At 38.2% G+C, this 21,567-nt stretch overlaps 3 protein-coding genes across 3 annotated transcripts; all 3 read right to left on the minus strand.

Annotated features, from left to right (window-relative positions):
- Positions 1 to 2,452: 2,452 nt before the first annotated feature.
- On the minus strand, positions 2,453 to 3,155 carry LOC114744078 (subtilisin-like protease SBT2.4). Its single transcript, XM_028932261.1, has 3 exons — positions 3,031 to 3,155; positions 2,787 to 2,934; positions 2,453 to 2,679 (listed from the first exon to the last, which is right to left on the minus strand). Exons 1-3 carry the CDS (start codon positions 3,105 to 3,107, stop codon positions 2,617 to 2,619), a joined length of 288 nt encoding a protein of 95 aa, XP_028788094.1. The 5' UTR covers positions 3,108 to 3,155; the 3' UTR covers positions 2,453 to 2,616.
- Positions 3,156 to 10,306: 7,151 nt separating this feature from the next.
- LOC114744077 (probable polygalacturonase) lies at positions 10,307 to 14,178 on the minus strand. The gene is made up of 5 exons (XM_028932260.1): positions 13,240 to 14,178; positions 12,005 to 12,125; positions 11,645 to 11,819; positions 11,329 to 11,399; positions 10,307 to 11,017 (listed from the first exon to the last, which is right to left on the minus strand). Exons 1-5 carry the CDS (start codon positions 13,573 to 13,575, stop codon positions 10,380 to 10,382), a joined length of 1,341 nt encoding a protein of 446 aa, XP_028788093.1. The 5' UTR covers positions 13,576 to 14,178; the 3' UTR covers positions 10,307 to 10,379.
- Positions 14,179 to 19,435: 5,257 nt separating this feature from the next.
- Positions 19,436 to 21,139, minus strand: LOC114744079 (ethylene-responsive transcription factor ERF061-like). Its single transcript, XM_028932262.1, has one exon. It carries the CDS (start codon positions 20,731 to 20,733, stop codon positions 19,783 to 19,785), a length of 951 nt encoding a protein of 316 aa, XP_028788095.1. The 5' UTR covers positions 20,734 to 21,139; the 3' UTR covers positions 19,436 to 19,782.
- Positions 21,140 to 21,567: the final 428 nt, after the last annotated feature.

The raw sequence follows: 21,567 nt of genomic DNA on the forward strand, positions 1-21,567 counted from the left end.
CCACATGACATCCCTCTTCAAGCAGGCATTCGACCGTTACGAGAATAAAAATACTATGCAAAATAGGGGTCTCAGGTCAATAAATATTAAATAAATAAATGAGATGGTGGGTCTCTTTCCACTGTGAGGGCTAAAATAGGATTTTACTGTGATATTTGTATAATATATTACAACCTCCTTAATTAGCATGCCATTCAGGAAATTGACGTCTCGTCAACTGTAAAATTCTTCTAATTCATGTCTTCAGCCACTAATAAATTGCAGCGCACTGTTATTTTTCAATATCAAAAAAGGCACACGTGCTCATTGCGCACCAAGGAATTAATCAGCGAATTAGGGTCGTTGCATGCAAACGCAATATCGGAAAGCGAAGCAATTAAAACAGGATACGAAAGGAATGTCAAATAGGAAGTAGATGTGTGTGTGTGTGCGTGTGTGTGTGTGTGTGTGTGATAATATGCTAATTAAAGCGCTGACCCTGTGATTCATGAAGAGTTGAAGATAAGGTTGAGAGATGCCTTCATTGTCTCTGAAGCCTGCCGCTAAGTGGCATCCATCCAGCAAGACAAATATATGAATTAAATTTCAAAGACTTCAATCAACATATACGTATCTGGTTTAGATTCGTGCCAACCAAGTGAAGCAATATTAGACAACGGTATCAATGCTGTCTATGGGATGGAATTATATATGAGGATCAAATAAAAACAAATCGGAGGAGGAAACAAGGGGGTGGGATTTGGCAAGTGATAATGCGATATGAATATTGTAGACCCCACACAAAGTGAAGACAGATTCTGGTTTGGTTGCAGTATAAAAATGGGGTGAGCAGCTTAATAATCCCTTTCATCAAAGAATCAGTGAAGGGATTGGTTGTTTACTCTCTCTCTCAAGGGCTTCCTGCGGCCATGACCCCCCAAATATTCTTATCAGCACAGCATCAGACAAGAAGCCCTTAAGAGATTGAGTAGACAAGCCTCCTCTTTTCTTCATTGGAAGGCCTGATATATATATAAGCCTGTTTCTGATGAACTGGTACCATTTCATTGCGCACTCCCCCTCAGGGACTTCAGATTTTGCTCATTAGTCTGGAGTTCCTTAGGGGGAGTGAATAATGCTTGATACCCTCTCTCCATCTCACCCCACCTTCGTTAACTAACTAATAATTCATTCATTTGCCAAATCCTTTAAACTGCTTATGAGTCGTGCGTGTCGTCTCATCATATATGGTCCAACTAATGCGTCTGTGTCACTGCAGGTGCGTGTATTTTTCCCAGTTTCGTCCAAGTGAAGCGGGTAGCCCCATGTGCCTCTATTTGGAAAAGCCCTAGAAAAGCCTTCAACGATGATCATAGACCTATTTAGAACAGCTTATAAACGGTTTATAAGTAGTTATTTAATAATGATTTATAGAATACGAGGTAAGTATATGAGAGGAGTTTTGTCTCGACTCATATGAAACGGGCTTATAGAGAATTTTCATCGCTCTGGGGCCCATATATACAAATCTTGAGAGTGGGCAGCACAAGGATTTGAACGAAGGACCACCTTGTGAGGCCTGCCATGTGAACGACGGGACCCCCTATAGACTGCTGTACAGGCTTTCTCCTCAACTCGAACTCTAACCTTACTGTTCAAACATGGAAACACGTGCGACATATGTAGGCTGTACTCTTTTCTATTACTGGCAATCTTCCTGGTGGCGAGCACTTGGTTATTAACAGTAGTGTTCTTGGTGTTGAAGGAATCATGGTTAAAGCAAAAGGCTGGCCTACTTATATATATTTCCCCTATACATTGTTCATAAACTCTTGCTCAGTCACTTATGGTGCTGCCAACAATATCACCTATCCGTGCATGGCTATGCAGCCTGGTACCGATTCCTTGTTCCTTTATAGACATCGTTCTACAACACAACACTTTCTGAGGGAATCAATTTCCTAATTCCCCTTCACTAATCAGCATCTCTAGTTGCTAGGTAGCAACTGATCAATGCCTGGTTCTTTCGCTTTCATGCTCTCCAATCTCCACTCTCCCTTGTCATATACAGTACAGGGTTCAGAAAAGCATGCACCTAATTGTTAATGCAAAATAGCAATTTTCTTAAGTTAGTTTACAGACAAATCCATCCAGCGGCATGCAGCAAACTAAAGTAATTAAATGACGCTGCATGTTCTCTTTTATTACTCACAAGGACTTTGAGCGACTTCACCATTGTACGACGGCATTCAATATCGAACACGTTTTCTGTTACTTAGTAATATTATGTAGAAATATAACCGATATATGTGAATTTTTTCCTTCGGAACAAAGAACAGGTAAGGTCATATGAAACTTAGCTTTGCATATTGGGAATGACACGCCTGACAGATTCCGATAATTGAAAGAAAAATAAATTAAAAAGAAGAAGATATATATATAAATATTTGCTGAAGTAATGAGGTGCCACAATATTAATGATCACTTCAACAACATTAATTGTCAGCTCCCAGCTGATAATTGAAGGAAAATTCAAACATATCAAACATTCACTCGGTGGCCTGGCCACAAGTTCTTCAGAAATCGTTAAACCAGCGCAGTTAATTTTCTTCTGAAACGCGGATCTTGTCCCCTATACTAAGCCACTTCCTGGTTTTTCTCCACAACCCTCACTCCTTTTGCAGATCTAAGCACTTTCGCCTGTTCCAAAGACAAATTCGAACCCACAGGAGAAAACACATCAGATCACACACGATCTCTTGTGTTTATTCACTAAGAAGCCATATAATATGAATAGGAAAACGTACTTGATCTTCCGTGATTTTGACAGCAAATCCATCAACAATGACCAAAGAAGATATCTTGGTGTAGCTTCCTGGCTCGAGGGTGGTTGCTAACAGTTCATCGTGCTTCTTACTGAGGTAGACATCAAGTTCATGCGCCCCACTCTTGGTTCTAGTTACAACAACACGCAGGCAGAACACAAAATGAGTAGTGTGAAAATGGTGGAAGGGGAAGGTATATGTAAGATAAAGGACAATTAAAACTGACCGATCAGCTCGAAGACGCTCGTATTGGGGATCAAAGTTCATGAACACAAAGTATGACTCCACTTTTTTGCTTCCCATTTGGACTCTGTCTCCTTATCTACTCCTGCTGGTCGGTTTTGTTTATTTCAATGTATTGAGTAGGTGTGAGTATGTCCACTAAGTAGTTTGTAGTATTTAGTATTTATAGACAATGGAGACCGCAGTGAGTCAAAGATGGGGCCTCTTTTCAAATTTGGACATATGGTTCGTTCGTCATTTCCTTTTTTAATTCACGTTTTACTTTTCAAGTTTTTGTCTGACAGTTTACTCATGTAATGTATAAAAAGGTAAATTATATTAATTAATGCCGATTAAAGTAATCACTGATACCTTTTTATCTCAACAATTACGTACATTTGATTTCCATTATAAAAAGTTCCTCTTCAATTAAAGTCAGGGATTTTTTTTTTTTGGCCCACAACATCTATCAGAGCCATAGGTATTTATGATTTTTTTTTTTTACCGGCAACAGGGATTTATGTTTTTATTCTTAATATGGCAATAAATATAATTAACTCTTTGTGACGGATTAATGTATCTAGTGTAGCAGTTGTACCTATTTTACCTTTGAATGTAAATGAGGATAGCTTATGATGGCATTTTTAAAGTGATAGTATAAAAAAAAAAAAAAGAATAGATACCTACGTTTTGTAATATTGTATATTACTCCACTAGTCTTCTTTATTATTTACTTCCAATACAAAAATAAAAAAATCTTAAATGTTATTAACTCTCATTTAAAATTTAACAGTTTTTCAATTTTATATCCCTATTTAATATATATTAAACCCCAGAAACACATAATCAACATAATAATAAATGAAAGTAAAATTATACATTTATATAAAAAATTTCTCTTAGCTTTCTCCCCTATAAGTAGGACTATATGAGTTTGATGATAAACAACAAGCATCATGTGTCACTAGGAGTCCTCTAATTCAATATGCTAGTTGGGTCAAATAGAATAAGCTTGATTTTATTTGCACCAGAGCAAAGGTTCAAATTTAATTTGTGAATGAAAAAAATAATGTAATAGAATTACCTTTAATAGACCTAATAATGGTCAAAATTGACCCCGCTGTATTCGATTTAGATAATTGTATTAAAAAAAAAGTGTTCCTCTAATATAACAGCCTAATATTTTGTTGGGGAAAAACAGTCTAATGTTTGGATAATAGTTTAAGATATCACTCTTTCTACTCTTTCTCTCTATATATATGTGCGTGCGCGCGCGCGCATACAAACACATTATTATGAAACAAAATATATGCAGATCAGCTAAAGCCGGCTCCTTAGAACTCTGATACTGATCGACATGAACATGAATAAATTACATGATTTATGAGTATTATTTTCGGTCTTTAATATAAGATCTTGTTTAACTTTTTGTCTTTCATATTTATGAATTTTTTTTAAAGATATTTCTTCTAAAGACAATAGTTCTAACTAACACACTTGATTAGTAAAGATATCTTAAGAAAGATAATACATATTTATTATAAATAACTAATTTAATTTTTTTCTTAATGTGTTTAAATTAGTCAACTAATTTTTATAAATCGGACCGAAAGTAGTACTCCTCCGGTCCTAATTATAAGACCCAATTGACTTATTTGAGGAGATTAAGGAAGTAAGTTAAGTTGGTTATTTATAATAAATAAGTGTTGTCATTCCTAAAATATCCTTGCTAATTAAGTATATTGGCTAAAACTATCATTATTAGAAGGATTATCTTGAAAAAAAATGCATAAATATAAGAGAGAAAATGGATTGGGTCTTATAATTAGGACCAAATAAAAAGTCAAATTGGGTCTTATAATAAGGACCGGAGGAGTATTATAAATGTCGGTAAAGAGAAAGGCAGGATGATAATTAAAGGAAATAACGGTGTTCACACTTGGAAGTTGCTTTGCGTAAAGAGGCTCCTTCCTAGCCAGAGAAAGTCAAATGGAGGATGAGTCAGACAATGACACGCTTGGGACCCGAAAGTCAAATATAAGCACCGTTCACAATGAGGACGGCGATTATATATTTAATTAATTAATTAAATAATTAAAAAAGTTAACACAGCTCTGACCTTTGAAAGTCAAATGAGATCTCATCATCGCTGGATGGAAGCATAATTTTCCCTCAATTCAGCCGTCACGTGCAATAATTATCACTTTGAAATCCGATGTTTCAGCGTTAACATTCATGAACTTGCCCTTCAAGAGCTTTAATAATTTGCAGTCGAGTTCAGACTTGTGGGTTCACGTATATAACCCTTCAATTTTTATGTTCTGGTTTTAATAATATTATGAACATAACGTGAATATTCAAATCCAATGATTAATTGTAATTTACCAATTACTCCATCCGTTCCTTATTATAAGAGACATTTGATATTTATGACATGTTTCTATATACAAGAGACACTTAAAAGTTGTCTCTACTTTTTTGTATTAATTTCCTATTTTACCCATATTTATTTTGTCTCCAATTCACACTCTCTTTTCCTCCCACTTCTCTTTTTTTTAATAATTTAATTGTTCTCTCTCCTTATTAATGAGGACATTTTAGGGAAAAAATTATATTTTTTACACATTGATTGTTCTTAACTAATTTTAACTGCTTTTTTTATCAACGTAATTCAGTTATTCGTCTCTTATAATAAGGAACGGAGGGAGTAATTACTAGCTGGCTTAGGCCTAATAGTAAGCCTGTTATGCAGCCTGGACTTGTTATCTTTTTTTTAAGGTTAAAATTGTAAACTGACAGGAGAGAGTCTGCTATTCTGATTGGTTAATTGAGAAAACTCTACCCACATAAACATGTTATCCAGAACCTATTGCATGCTTCATTTCATTTCCATTCTCTATAATAAAAATAATTGATGTATGTATAATGACACATATTTGAACAGGAAAAGAAAACATAAATGCATTAAAAAAAAAGCATCATTCATTTATTTGGTCCATACTTTTCGTATTAATCTTATACAGAATATATATATAATTGACCTATTATGTTTTAGACCGTATATATGTGTGCTCAATCTAATTCTTATTATAATAGTTGATTAATTAATTTAAATAAATAAATAATAATAATAAATGTAATATTTTTTTTTTAAACAACCATGTGTAATGACAGGATCAAATATCATTTTGTTAATAAATTAGTTTGAACAAATGATAAATTTAAAATATAAAAAAGATTAAGGATGTTTCATATTTTAAACTAGATCTAGTTATCAACTAATTTTTATAATAGAGACGGGATGCAGTGATATTTTTATACTAGAGTAAAATTATGTTTTCTAATAATTTTTCATATTAGATTTTTTTTTGGACCTAAGGGAATATATTTTACAAATTGTGTTAATTTGATAATTTCATATTTTTTGTCTGTATTTTAGATAAATTGGGTTGAATTATTGTAATTTTAAATTGATTTATGTGTGTTTAAAATTTATTAAAAAAGCCTCTTAACAGGCTATAAACCTAACCAGGCCTGATTACAAGCCAGACTCAAACCAATTAAAAAGCCTTTCAAAAGTCACAGGTCAAAACTCAGAGCCTATTGTCATTCTTATGCGTGATTGGCAGTGGGGTAATGTAACAAGGAAATCAACGTGTGTTACGTAGGAAGAGTTTAATTTAATAATGATAAATCGTGTCCGGTAAAACTCACGTTGTGACCTCTGCTCTCTGGCTATCAATTGAAAAATATCACCCGATTTTTACCCCAAAAAATATCGTGTCCTTAATGTAGCAGGGGTCATTGATGGGACTGCTTGACTATGGAACCAAACTTGTGCAGACCATACTAATCCTCCAATGTAAGGTAATGTCGTGAGAGGTGGGGGCTCACAGCTCACTTGGGCAGAGCATGGGCTGAGGAGGCACGTGTCAATTGTCATGTAGTTAGGAGTGGGGCCCCACCAAGGACTTGCAGTGCTGGGGAGGCGAGGCCAGGCGGGGGCGAACCCCCGCTATCACTGGTACGGTCGCCAGGTAAAATCTACGAAAAAATATTTCATTATGAAATCTATTATTCAAAATAACTTAAAATTTGTTTTAAAATCTAAGCAAAACCCTTTTTTTGGGGTAAGGACAACACTTATTTAACTAAGAAGAATTATAATTAGGTCATAAAAAAATAAAATAATTACTAGCAAGTCTTATGGGGTGTTTGGATAGAAACCAGACCATGGTTTCAGAAGTGTTTTTACGGATTACGAAATAAATATGTGGAGGAGATTACCTCGTTTTGCGGAAAAGTGCTTCTGAAACCATGGTTTTGGGTTTCCCAAACACCCCCTTAATTATAAATGAGCAGTTGTTATCCATTGTAGTATGCTCTGTTGTTACTGATAAGTTTTAGCAATTATGTTGTTTATTTAGGATTTTATAGTAATTCTTCTATTTAACTATGTATAATAGACATGCGCAAAACGAAATATGTTTACATGTAATTAAAGATGTGTTAGATAGGTTAAAGAAGAGTTGCACGGACGAGTTTTATGCACTCAATAACTTTGATTTTTAATATTGTTAAATAATAAATTTTACAACCAGGAAATTTGGTAATACTACCTCGATCCTATTTATAAGACTTTATTTATATACTACAAGTAAAGTTTTATAATTAGTACTCCTCCGATCCTTAATATAAGACCCATTTAACTAATTTGATTAGATTAAGGAAGTTAGGTAAGTTAGTTAATTATAGGAAAAGTGACACATTTTTCCTAAAACACCATAATCATCTTACTTAATACCTCCTCTCCCTCTTCTACTTGATTATGGTTGAGGGAGTATCTATAGGGTAATTTAGAGAAAATTGATAAATATGAGAAATGAATCTTATATTTAGGACAAAAATCAATTCAAGAATTGGGTCCTATATTAAGGACCGGAGGAGTAGTATTTAAGATTGAAGGAAGTAAATGGAAATTTCAGTCGATATCCATCTGATGTGCGTCTGGGCACACACATGGCAGTGGTCGGTGGGTGGAATGCTGCTTTCTTTAAGAGACTGACTCCTCACACTTGTTGGCTCAGAGCAGCAACGCCACCCATCACCAAAACTTCCCCTCCGCATTCTGCAAACCCGTACGAGTTCCGACAGCTCATTGGATCAAATGACTCCGGCCCATTCCCTTGTTATGGGCCTCTCTTTACTTTCCTTAACACCAGCCTCTCCCTCATCAGGCCCCTCAACAAAAACCACGCTCTTCTAACCCAAGTAAAAAAACAGAAGAAAACAGGCTTTCTGTTCCCAGGCAGCAAAAACAAAAAAACAAACATCAATGTTTTATATGAAATACACAGTTGTCCACCAATATAGAACGGAATATGAGTTTATGGCCATCAAAATGGTGCTTTATATATTACTCCCTCCCTCCCTATTTTCAGTGTTGTTCTGTTCAGAAAAGAATTAGCCTAATTTTTCGGTGACGCCGTTAATTTCAAAGAAGAGATATAATTTCATTGATAAATCAGCAACTCCATCAATTTCTCTAAGGATATTATTGAAATGGAAAATTCTATCTCTTCCATATTTAAAGCTTATAACTGAAGAAATTAGAAGGATATCTATGTGGACTCATAATTAGAACAAAAGACTGTGTTAGCGTGTAAATCAAATCAATTCGTGGCACAAATTCAATTATCACGTCAGCCTTTTAAATTGAATATATCTGACCATCTGTCATTCACTTGTTTGCGTGCACGCATCGAAGGCTCCATTGGACTATCACTATGACCCAAACGTATCTATCAGGAATAGGCAAAGGCCATTTTGGGCTTTGCTGTGCTAAAACGTGAGAGGCCAGGCTAGACTTCCTTGATACTTAGCTCCATTCACGTTCACGTCGGTTTCACACTCTCCTCTGTTGCTTTGCCAAAAGTCAAATTCCCACCCGCCCCCCGTGCTCTCTTCTTCCCCACCTCATATTTATATCTTCTTCTGCCCTCCTCAAATTTTATTACCTCTTCAAACCATAACCATGGCCGCAGGCTTCGCTTCCTTCACTGTCTTCTTTTGCCTCCTTTATTTCTCTACGCTTTCGACGGCCGTTGATCTGCCCGCAGTTGATCAAACCAAGCATGATCCGTTCCCTGAATCACACAAAAATTCCGATGAGGTCAACGCGATCTCCCTACCCAGCGAAAGATCCGAATCTGAATCCGCAACGGTGATCCGGTCGCAGCCTGAGATTTCTAATTCTAAGATTTCCGAAGCTGAGTCGGAAGTGGAAACTTTTAAGCTAACAGAATCATCCGAAGCTTCTGACTCCGTTCCTATCACGACGATCACTTTCCGCCCCCTCAACCGCCATATGCCCTGGCGTCCGATGCCGTTTCCCTTCCACCACGGCCACCGTTGCCGCCACAACCATAAATTCAAGCCGTGGAATCCGCGCATACCCCACCACCAGATCCCGTACGGCAACGACATGATCCTGAGCAACGGCGAGGAAAAGGACTCCGATGTGCTTCCTGACGATCGAGTGCCTAAGATCCCGACGAGATGGACGAGGTTTGGCCGCTTTGAATCAAGGTTCACCGACGAACCTGTTATGGAGACGAGTGAGGAGGTAATGATGAGGCCTCGTCACCATCACCACGACCACGAACGACCACGAACACGACACGAACACGAACACGATCACGATCACCACCATGACCACGACCACGAACACGAACGAACACGATCACCACCATGACACGAACACGATCACCACCACAACCAGTTTTACGAAAGAGATCATGAGCATGGGGCCTTGATGAAGAGTATCCGCAAGTTTTTGCAGCACTTCTGACTTTGATGCCAGTGGATACACAGTGATAGTAATTACGCGAATAATTTATGTTGTTACCTGTTGTTGTATTGCTAGTTAGTTATATTTAGTTAGTTATATTACAGTCTATATCCTGTAAATAAGTTTGCATCCGCGAGAGATGTAGAAGCATGCATGTGTATTTTGCCTGCGCAGATGGACAGCCAGATGTGTTTTTCCGTACACTATCGATATACATATAATAGATGTTTGAATATTTCATTCTCATTTTACCCCTGAACCCCCTGGCCCCCACCTTATCATACGAAACATCTCGTTTATCTAAACATAATCATCCAAGAATTGCTGAAAAGCCTAATTAATCATTTGGCTCGCACAACTGAAACTGATAGAGATAGACGCATTCCAAGAAGTTGTATGAAGAACTGGTAGTGGTTTATTCACTTTATTGCATTTCCTTACAATAGTTCAATAAGCAATTACGAATATTAATTGTCTGGTGTCAAATGAATCACCAGAAAACCTCAGAAGTGATTGGCACATGATCCAGGCTGCTGGGTGGCCAGCTCTGAACATGGAGACGGACTTACCTGACGAGATGCTCCCAGAACATTAGAACACTGCCATGGAGGAGATCTAGGTCCCGTAATACCATGAAGGTAGATATCAGAGAGGCAAATCTGAGTGAAGGGGGAATTTTTGATTCCACGTATCAAGCCTGCCTGCCTAACCTTCACACCCCAAACATTATTAATTGTAACGTCCTTGACAATAGGGAGAGCATTGGGGTTGAATTTGTCATCAGGGTGATCCCCAACATCACCAGAAATCTTTATTCCAGTCCTTGCCTCCTCTATATACACATGAGAGAAGGTTATATTCTTTATAGTCCCTCCCCTTCCACTGTTGGTCTTTATGTGGAGACCGATTCCTGTGTTGAAGAGATTAATGTGTTCAGCAAGCACATTTTCCACCCCACCAGAGGCCTCACTGCCGATTGCAATTCCGGAGAATGGGGATGATGCCGTCACCCGCCGGATGGTGATTCCAGAGCTAGGTCGACCATAAGCAATCCCATATTCATCCCACCCACTCTTCACAGCCACAGCATCATCTCCACACGATATGTACGAGTCCTCTATGCACACATTCGAACTAGAATCTGCACAGATCAGTTTCAAGAATGGATGAATAAAAGTATTGTGATCTCTCATAGGGCACTTCCATGGTACTCAGTAACGTAAACGTCACAGGTAGGTGAGACTCCCATTGGGTCTCACACGGCTAGTACTCCTCCAGCCAATGAATGCTTCCAAAGCATAACACAAAGCAACAGCAGATAAGAGAGGGTTCTTTTAGACCAATTTATCCAGAACGAGATAGGCTCATTAACCTTATTCCTCATTTTCAATTTCAATACGCTTTACTTACTGACTTAAATGACAGAAGGTTAGTATTTAAGATGATATTCACCTGGATCAATTCCGTCAGTGTTAGGTGAGTCATGGGGGGCCAATATGGTGACAAATCGGATCACAACATTGCTGCAAAGAGGGAAGAAGTTTCGATATCAGATTTTAGGTCCACACACCGTCATATTCAGTTCCATTTTAGTCTAAGCTTCGGACAAGCGAAAAGTGAAGAGGATCATTACGATTTAAAACAGAAAGAGACTCTCTCCATTCATAGTAAAACAATGTTACAACAGGGGTAAAAGAAGGCATGAAAGTAACAGAATGGACTGTGGATAAATATTTAACTTTTGTGGCTATGACACTATGATCTGTACCTGCTGTAAACCGGATGTATGTTCCAAAAAGGAGAATTCCTAAAAATCACATTCGAAACGACGATATCTCTGGAATTCACAAATTCAAGAAGGTTTGGTCTGGTGTATTGGAGAGTCCTCTGCCTCCACATGTTCCACCATATATCTCCTTGCCCATCAATTGTCCCGTTGTCACCTGTGAAAACATGATATATAACAGAGACCAAGAGAGAAATATTAGGCTATGCTAAATAAGCTTTCTAGTAAAAGCTTCTAATTTAAATGATATTAGGCTATGCTATTCGGTAAGGAAAAAGGAATCAATCAGCCGGGCATGTACTGCAGAATTTATTTACGGACAATCAAAGATATGATACCCACCAGTGATTACCACATCTTGCACCCCGTCTCCTTGGATAAAGCTAATATACCTTCCGCCAGGGCGCTCTCTGCCTCTTCCATAAGATGGCAACGGTGCGATCAATGGCCAATGCTTTGTATCCTGATGAATAAGACAACGAGGAAGATTTATCAATGAACTAAGCATTACTCTCCCTTTAGATAAAAGGGAAAAGAAAAGGAACATGAAAGATACAAAAAAAAAGAGTAAGCGTTTTGATTTCCACTGGACTCTCTGCATCTGCAGATCATATTAGAACAGCAACAGTGGCAAGCAAATATAAAGAATATAACCTTCTATCGGCGAGACTTTTAAGCTATAGTGGCAAGCAAATATCGGGCTATTAGATAACATTTAAAGCCTAACCCATTAGAGTCTCTTCATTCCACGTCTTCTAATAATGCATAGAAGACATAATGCCTCTCATGAGATTCTCGTGCAGAAAGCCCGAAACAAGCAGTAATTGAACAGTGTACGTGCGGCCTCTAGAAAAAGGGGAAAAGGGAACATCGTCTATTTTGATGCAGTTTCAGCTCCATAAAGTCAACGATGAGTCAACACAAAGCGCCAGCAATAACAGAATTAACTAAAATAAGTCCACCATACGTGGAGCTTTCTAATCTAACGCATTTAGGAGTTGACTGCCCTGAGCCTGAGGATACGGAGCATTATCAGACCATTGATTGATTAAGTACCGTTTAAGGGAATTGATAACCATAATCCTTAGTTTTAAAACGCAATATCTCATTGGAGCATCTTTCTTTTTAATGCTTTTACCTAACAGATGAATCACATCCAACCCCCATCTCTTACAAACTAGCGTAAAATGCAACACCCCACTACCGACTGAATGAATATCACAGTAGATGACAATATGACACCACTGCCCAGATATCCAGCTGTCCTACAAATTATTGCTACAGCGATTGATGTAAAGCACATGGCGCCACGCAGGTCGAGACCCACCAGATGCATTCCCCTCCTTTTACCCAGGGACCCACCATAACTCAAGCAGACCCCTTCTTTCCAGAGATGCATTTAAATCATCTACTAATCTAAACCAACCACATTTAAGACATAAAGATAAACAAAGAAATTGGCACAAAGCACCGTCAGCCGGAAATCGCCGACTTCCATTTAGCAGCTGCTCGATTAATCTACAGTTTCAAACTGACTCAAGAGGTAAAAGATCAGCGTAATGCTGATCTGTGCTTACTTGTGTCGCTTTGATAACAGCACCACTGGCCAGATAAAGAGTCATGTGGCTTGTGAGATTGAAGCTTCCTGTTAAGTACACTCCAGGGGGAATGAAAAGAAGCGTGCCTCCTCGCCTCTTGAGATGCTGTATCCGATAAATGGCCGCTCGAAATGCCTTCGTATTCAGTGTTCGTCCGTCACCCACACCGCCGAAGTCCGTTATGGAAATCTTATCATGTCGATACCTCCTTGGCACTATATTCGAGCAGGTTATCACGTCAGCCAACGCGGAAGAGCTGAACAAGTGTGCAATGGCGGCGAAGCAAATGAAGATTAGGAGCAAGAATCGAACCATTCTTTTTAAAAAAAATGAGATCTTCCTCTCGAGTTTCAACTTCAATATGTTTTTCAGGAACGATAATGAGAGAGAAAGAAGAGATCTATGAGATATAATGAGTGAATGAGAATAGATGTTGGGTTATGGGGAGCAGATGGAAATGTAAAACCTGTGAGGGTGACTTCAAGGGAAGTGGAGTATGAAAAGAAATTGCCCAGAAAAGCTGAGATAGAGGAGGCGAGGAAAGATCTGGGAATTCAAGACAGAGTAAGAAGGAAGAATTGATAGTTAATTGAAACTTGGAGAAAGCACAGATCTTTCTTCTTTAGAATCAAATTCAGAGTATAAAGCGAGAGGAGGAGGGACTAGTCCGACTAAGACAGGAGGGAGAGCATTGGATTCTGAGTAAAACAGCCTCGTCTAGAAGCAGCTATTTATTGGAACTGCCAAGACGGAGCTGGGTTTCAGAGTAACCGAAGTTCAGTGAGTTTAATACTAAAATCAGCACGGAAGAATTTCGAACCCATATTTATTAGTTTTGTGCTTATCTTTTTCGGCGTGGCTTTCTTTAGCAATTAGCAGTTTCGTTTTTTCCAGTTCTCGGGGGCCTTTGATTGTGATCAGGAAGGCGAGTATGTAAAAATTTGGTCATTTTTCTTTTTTCTTTTTGATAAAGTGAATTCAATTTTTGATGTTACAGTTTATCCTTATTTTGATTTTAGTCTCTTAAATTTTAAATTATAATGAATTTTGACTCTTTAAATTTGTTTTTATTTAAAATATTAATCTTTACAATTTAATAAAAATTTGTAATATTTTGTTTTTTTTGAAAAATCAAAATATATAGTTTAAAACTTGAAAAATTAAAATCAAACAAAACAAAAGGGAACAAAAAATTTTATTAAGCCCGTTTAAAAGTGCAACTTCGGGAATTTGTCTACATGTTAATGCCCCCAGCCTCTCTCTATGACCCCCAAGTATGCTGAAACACACTATCTATGGTAATGGAGACCGTTTGGCGTCAGGTGGTTTGTCAATAGGGAAGAATGGGCCTCTCTGGGCCTCTTTAATTGGATTGTCTTATTTCGTTCATTTGTATCTTTTTATTTCCCACGACAAAAGAAAACGGCAATCATCTTTTCCTTTTTGTGGACGGAAAAAACAAGCCCTTTGTTCCCACAATTGACGGATCATGTTTCTGGGAGCTAACGGTCATTATCTTGATGTGAAGCTACAAAATAATGACAGGCCCAGAACAAAAGCAAAAGGACCTAAAGTAGGCCTAAAGAAGGAATCAAAGAGTCCACCGCCTAGAATATAGTTGCTGTTTGGCCCGATACTGAACTAGATATCACTTGGCATATTGGAGATGGTAAGACAACTAGATTCTGGGTTGATCACTAGGTAGGAGAAATGGGTCCTCTCAAATGCCTCACTTTCTCAGATGTGTCAGACTCTGAACTTAACAAGATAATTGGCGACTGCGTTACTAGCTAGAGAGAATGGAGCGGGATTAAATTCAAGCACCTGCTTCCAACAAGCCTGAATTTACAAATTGCTGGAACTAGCCCCCCTCAAAAACTTCATTCAAATGACTTGTGCTATTGGAATCTTACTACCAATAGAGCTTTCACAGTTAATTCTGCGTATCAAGCCAATCAACAGCTTGATTGTGAAAGTCTTAGCAAATGCTGGAATTGAATGTGGAAGTGGCCTGGTGTTCAAAGGATTCGCACTTTCTTTTGGCTAGCCAAGAAGAACAAATTCTTTTCTAATGCAGAGCGATTGAGAAGAGGCATAACCATGGAAGGAACTTATAGTTGAGGACCTTGAGCACATTCTCCGGTTTTTGTCCCACAACAAGAGCATGCTGGCTGCAAATACTACCCCACGACAAAACCCACGAATTCTTCTCCAAACCTTTTGAAGACTGGCTACTTTGGAATCTCAATCCTCAATGCATGGGCACTCATTGGAGGCTCAATTTTGGTATGTTATGTTGGAAACTTTGGAACAACCGAAACAAGCACAGATTTGCTGATGATTCTCTTTTCCCAAAAAACATAATTATTTTTGTCCAATCTTTTGTTATTCACACCTCTAACGCAAGGAGGCTCTTAAATGCTGTTATTAGCTCTAACTAATTGTTTGCATGTTTAATCTTGACTTCTTGTACATATTTTAGGAATACATCCTCTTTTCCACTCAAAAAAAAAAAGAGTCCATCGCCTTGCAACTTCTGTCATGAGGCCCACATTTGAGGCCCATGAGCCATGCCACATCATCTAATCTAAATAATACTCCTCCGGTCCTAATTATAAGACCCAATTGACTTATTTGAGGAAATTAAGGAAGTAAGTTAAGTTGGTTATTTATAATAAATAAGTGTTGTCATTCCTAAAATATCCTTGCTAATTAAGTATATTGGCTAAAACTATCATTATTAGAAGGATTATCTTGGAAAAAATGCATAAATATAAGAGACAAAATGGATTGGGTCTTATAATTAGGACCAATAAAAGTCAAATTGGGTCTTATAATAAGGACCGGAGGAGTACTACCTTCGGTCCTTAATATAAGACCCCGTTTAACTTTTAGTTTGGTCCTAATTATAAGACCCCAATCCATTTTGTCTCTTATATTTATGCATTTTTTTCCAAGATAGTCCTTCTAATAATGATAATTCTAACCAACACTACTTAATTAGTAAGGATATTTTAGAAATGATAACACTTATTTGTTACAAATAACTAACTTAACTTACTTCCTTAATCTCCTCAAATTAGTCAACTGGGTCTTATAATTAGGATCGGAGGTAGTAGTATAATATTTTAACAAAGTTTAATGCAGAGTACTTGGTCCTATTAAGATAACAGGTTGATGAAATGAATTTTCTTTATTTGGGTTTGATTTAACCATGGGAGCCCTTGATGGCGGACCATGAAGAGCCACACGTGTGTACTACAGACGTGCAGATAAGAGCGCGGTGGATGTGCACGGTGAATGGGATTCCAGAGCCATCAAGTTGCATTTTGAGCCTCCTACGTGCAGGAGCCACTGTGATTCTTCCCACAAACCGCCGGGCCCATTCACATGCCCGCCGCCCCAGCATGCTGCTCTCGGGAGTTATGGAACACAAGACACTGCACAAATAATAACAATAACAATTAAAAAAAAAAAGGGATTTGATGATAATGGTGAAGAGTAATTTGACTTATTGCCTATGATAGCTTTTCAAATTTGAAAAAGGAAGCTTCAAATTAAACTTCTTAAGAGGTGAGTGTTATTGCAGCAAGGAGCGATCAGCGCAGGACATGTTAGTTGGTGTGCGTGCTTCATAGGTAATTGATTCGTGCCTTATACTTCCAGTTATTGTTTTGAAAAGTAAACCAAACCAGGGAAAAAAAAATGATCATGTTCACTGTTCACGTCTAACTCATGAATAAAACAGTGTCGTGCTTCATTGGTACATTTCTTTTTTTTTTTGTAGGAACAGCTTGTTTTTTTTTTTTGACCGGAGTAGGAACAGCTTGTTTAGAGCATATGCGTGTTGTTTTTTTTTTGGGACAGCAACTGTATACCCATTAATCACAAAAGAAGCAAAGTCAAGGTTACAAACAAAAAATGGGAGTTTCTTTCATCATCATCCATCTCTCATTAAGAAAGATAAAATGCGATCAAAGATATAATAATTTCTTTCCATCCTACTCCCTTCGTTCTTTATTATAAGAGACAAATAACTAAATTACGTTGATAAAAAAAACAGTTAAAATTAGTTGAGGACAATTAATGTTTAAAAAGTATAATGTTTTTTCCAACAATGCCCCCATTAATAAGGAGAGAGAGTATGAGAGAGAACAATTAAATTATTAAAAGAAAGATAAGTGGGAGGGAGAGAGAGTACGAGTTGGAGAAAAAATAAATAGGGATAAAATAGGAAATCAATACAAAGAAATAGAAACAACTTTTAAGTGTCTCTTATATATGGGAACATGCCATAAGCATCAAATGTCTCTTATAATAAGGAACAGAGGGAGTATTTGATAACTTGGCAAGGTGATCAGCCATAAAATTATTTTATCTATGAGTGTAATAGATCGTCACCTCCTAATCCTTATACAAAAGTAATATGGCTTCATCAACAAGATCTCTAAAAGAGCGTGTAGGATCACAGTCCCTATGCAAATAATTAATAATATCAATATAATCAGAGTAGACAAAGACATTCCTATAGTTTCTATACCAGCACAGGTTAAGACCATAAATAATTGCTATAAATTCTGCCATAGCCGAAGGCACCGCGGTAATCTTGCAATTAAAACCACTTATCCACCTCTAGTTTTTATCTCTAAGCACTTCTCCGCATCCGCTCTTTCCTCCTTCAATGATAGAGCCATCCACTTCTTGTCTTGTTGCATTATTTGGAATGGGTACCCTCACTTCTTCCTCTATTTGGGCAGCATTGTACAAGTTGCTTCTCCTCAGAAGCTCTTGGTCTGCAACTGCTCTGAAGAGGCTGCTGTTTACATTCTGATGGGGTAAGCTTGTTTCTACTCCAAAGAGTTTGTTACATCTAGGAAGTCCAGATGTCCCGCATACACGTGTATGTTAAAGATGAGTAAGTAAACACAGGGTCAAAGTATAAATTTCAATATCTTATTTGTTTATTTATTTTCTGCATTTATCAGATAAGTTGATCGTCCTGCAGTAGGCAGAACCAATCCTTATTCTCCCTAGCTTCCGATTCCAATTGCAACTCGGGGGCCCATTATCATTTACTCATATCCTGCTCCAATGCCCTCCGTACACTCACAAATTCACGCAACTAAGTGTAAATTTTAATGCCATAACCACGAAAGAGATAGATAGTGGGGAAGGGGAAGGTGTATAATTCCGAAATATGTAGACTTGATACAGAGCCACTCTCCCTTGTCTTTCTCACTTTGAAATTTGAATTTGTGAATATAACAACTGAGAGGATCAATCTGATTTAACTGCGCAACTTGTTTGCAGGATGAAACAGGACGTCACCAGGAAGTAGCTTGTGTCAATTCTTGAAAGTTGGCAACGTATGAATCAGCTGTAAGGTCTCTTAATAATAGCCATATTTAGGAAAGCTTCAAATCATGAGGATTGATAATGAAACCAATGTGAAGCAATGTGATCAAATTTAGGTTGTTAATCTAAGAATGCCTTGAAGAACGACTTGCCAGTTATTCATATGTTTCTCCAACAATAATGTTGGCGCTGCTGATCTAATTCCAGCCCGACAGGCCGACACCCACCAGACAGTAGAATTGCAATCAAAGAACTCTGGTTAAAAGTGCGTAATCCTCGTTTCCCTGAAATGTTCTTGTACTTAAAAAATTTAGGCTTTTCAACATTTAGGTTTCATGTTTAATCAGTACGGAGATGAATTTTGTTGCTCCCAAAACTCCTCAGTTCTTCCTCAAGCAAAACTAGAAGCAGAGGGGGATACATTAGAACTACGAACATGATAACTACGGGCAACCAAAACCAAAAAGATACTATGAAACACAGCTTATTTTTAATCGATTAACTTTAACCGCGTTTCTCAGTTAGAACTATGCTGCTTGTCGTAGGGAAGCAACCCATATGCAATAATTGATTGCTCCTCTGACACAAGCGAGTAATTTGGATATTATTCAGATATGTTTACTTTCTCATGAACAGAGCTTCACCTTCAAAATCTCCTCTTTGGATCTTCCCTTGACTATATAGAGAAGATTAATAATGGATGTCATTAAACAAGCATGACGCATGCCTGTCCGTCATCATATATGCATAGCTGGGAAAATCTTAGCGACCTTTAACCTTTCACTCTTCCGTGCACATTTAATTTATCAGTATTCACGGGTGAAGAAAAAACTTTGGGTCAGGCCATAGATTGATACAAAGTTGCAAATCTACATAAAGTCTAAATACAGGTGAGAGAGAGGGCTAAAAACTGAAAATAAGAACAAGGGAAACAGGAATTAGGAAGATTCCTAGTGCCTCCAGACAAAAACAAAGGCCACAACAATCCTGACTAGTACTGCACAGTCTAAAAGGACCTCTCACCATGACCATTAAACATAAAAACATGACCTAAAGCCCCAAAAAAAAAAAAAAAACCTCAATAATAAAGATCAGTGTTCGTTTACACTAAAGTAAACGGCCCTCACTAATCTAGAACTAGGATCCTGATTTGGGAAGATGCCTTTTTTAATTCGCAAGAACTTCCCAGATTAACTCGGGGTCGAAGGAAGGCATCCTTGCCAGGGAACAGCCTTCGAATTCCGATTCCCCTGTTACCATTGGCTGGAAATCGGTTGAAACAGTGGACGGCGAGTTCTCGCCCTTCCATATTCCGTCTTCTGAAATCGTCGGTGAAATAAACTCGTTTGTCCAGGTATCGTCGAAAACTAATGGGGATAAGGGTAGCGAGGATGATGAACAAGAGGACGAGTCTATCTTGTGTGATTTCTCGCTCTGTTCGGGGCTGGGATTGGGCTTCTTGGCGCTCTTCTTCTTGGCTTTCTCCCTCTTCACCTTCTGGCAGATAGCCTGAATCTTAGCATCCACAGAGGTCTTCAAAGCATTCAATCTGGAGCTATCTCCGAATCCCAACTTACTGGGGTCCTTTAGATTCGGGAAATTCAAACGAGCATATTCGCCTCGGAGCTTATAAGCGGCACGATCGTACGCATAAGCAGCGGCTTCGGCAGTTTCGTAAGTGCCTAACCACACTCTCATTCTGTTCTGGGGAAGTCTGATTTCTGCAACCCATTTTCCCCAGTGTCTCTGTCTCACTCCCCTGTATAGCTTTTTTTTGCAGGGGTTCATGTATGATGAGTACGATGTTGCTCCTGCATAGTTTAGACGTTGATTTGTCGACGATAGACCACCAAATGAACTGCTCACTCGGTTGTCCTCGTAGAATTTCTGCAGAATGTCTCTTTGACGAAGGTACACCGACGAGCCCAGAGGATCAAAACCGCACGAGCTTAAGGCCTCGAACATGGGGTTGCTTGTGGCGTTTGTTTGGGGACAGTGAGAGAAAATAGAATCCAGGGGGTTCGTCCCACCTGATAATATCAGATTTGAGAGAGACGACCCTATATCAGCAATGTTATGCGGTTCAAGCTGAGCACCTCTCTCCTGAAATCCGTCCATGATTCCGGCAAAACTTCCTAGTGAGATTCTACGAAAAGAAAAGTGGTCGGGAAGAAGAACACTAAAAAGCTGGTTCCTCTTCCAAAGAAGAAAGAAAAACAGGGTAACAACGCTTCAAATGTGAGAGAGGTGAGGAAAACAGGAATTGGGTGTTTTCCCAAGTTAAGGCAGAGGAGGCTAAATGATGGTTATGAAAACTTGAGAAGGAAGTGATCCCGAAAAAAAGTGAGGATCAAAGAGGGATTGTGAGGGAAATACAGAGAGCATAAGAAAGCAGAGGAAGGAGGAGAAGGAAGAAGATTGGAAATTTTTGTGGGGCTTGAAGGCAAGAATCGGAGTTGCGGTGCACTACGCTTCCCATGTGGTGTATTTATAAGAGCTTGCTGGGGATATTTAACTTCAGCGAACGCGAATCCCCGTTCACAACTACGCCTCCTAAATCACCTTCAATATGACTAAAATGCCCTGTTCACTGTTCAGAGCTATCTTTTTTCCCCCCTAAAAAAAATTGATTTCTTGGTACACTTTTTTTATTTTAGCGTACATATTTGATACTTTTTGAATTTTTAATCCAGTGTCAATGAAATGGCTGGTTATGCTGAATTTCCTCTTTATGGCTGCTGATAACGGATAGTATATAATCTAGTACGGCCTTTTCAATTGAGACTAAAAATTAAAGACCACATGACTACATTGATGACCAATGCTTAATATAAACAGACTAATTTAGATATGCACCTCTCACCATAATGTATGATGAGAATTAACTTATGCATTCAGTCCAAAAAAACACTTATATATTATGGTGCCAAGGCAATACCAATATCACGAAAT

This window comes from Neltuma alba, unplaced genomic scaffold, assembly GCF_004799145.2.
Source record: "Neltuma alba isolate B1F8T4 unplaced genomic scaffold, ASM479914v2 tig00004255_pilon, whole genome shotgun sequence".
NCBI classification, from domain to species: Eukaryota; Viridiplantae; Streptophyta; class Magnoliopsida; order Fabales; family Fabaceae; genus Neltuma; species Neltuma alba.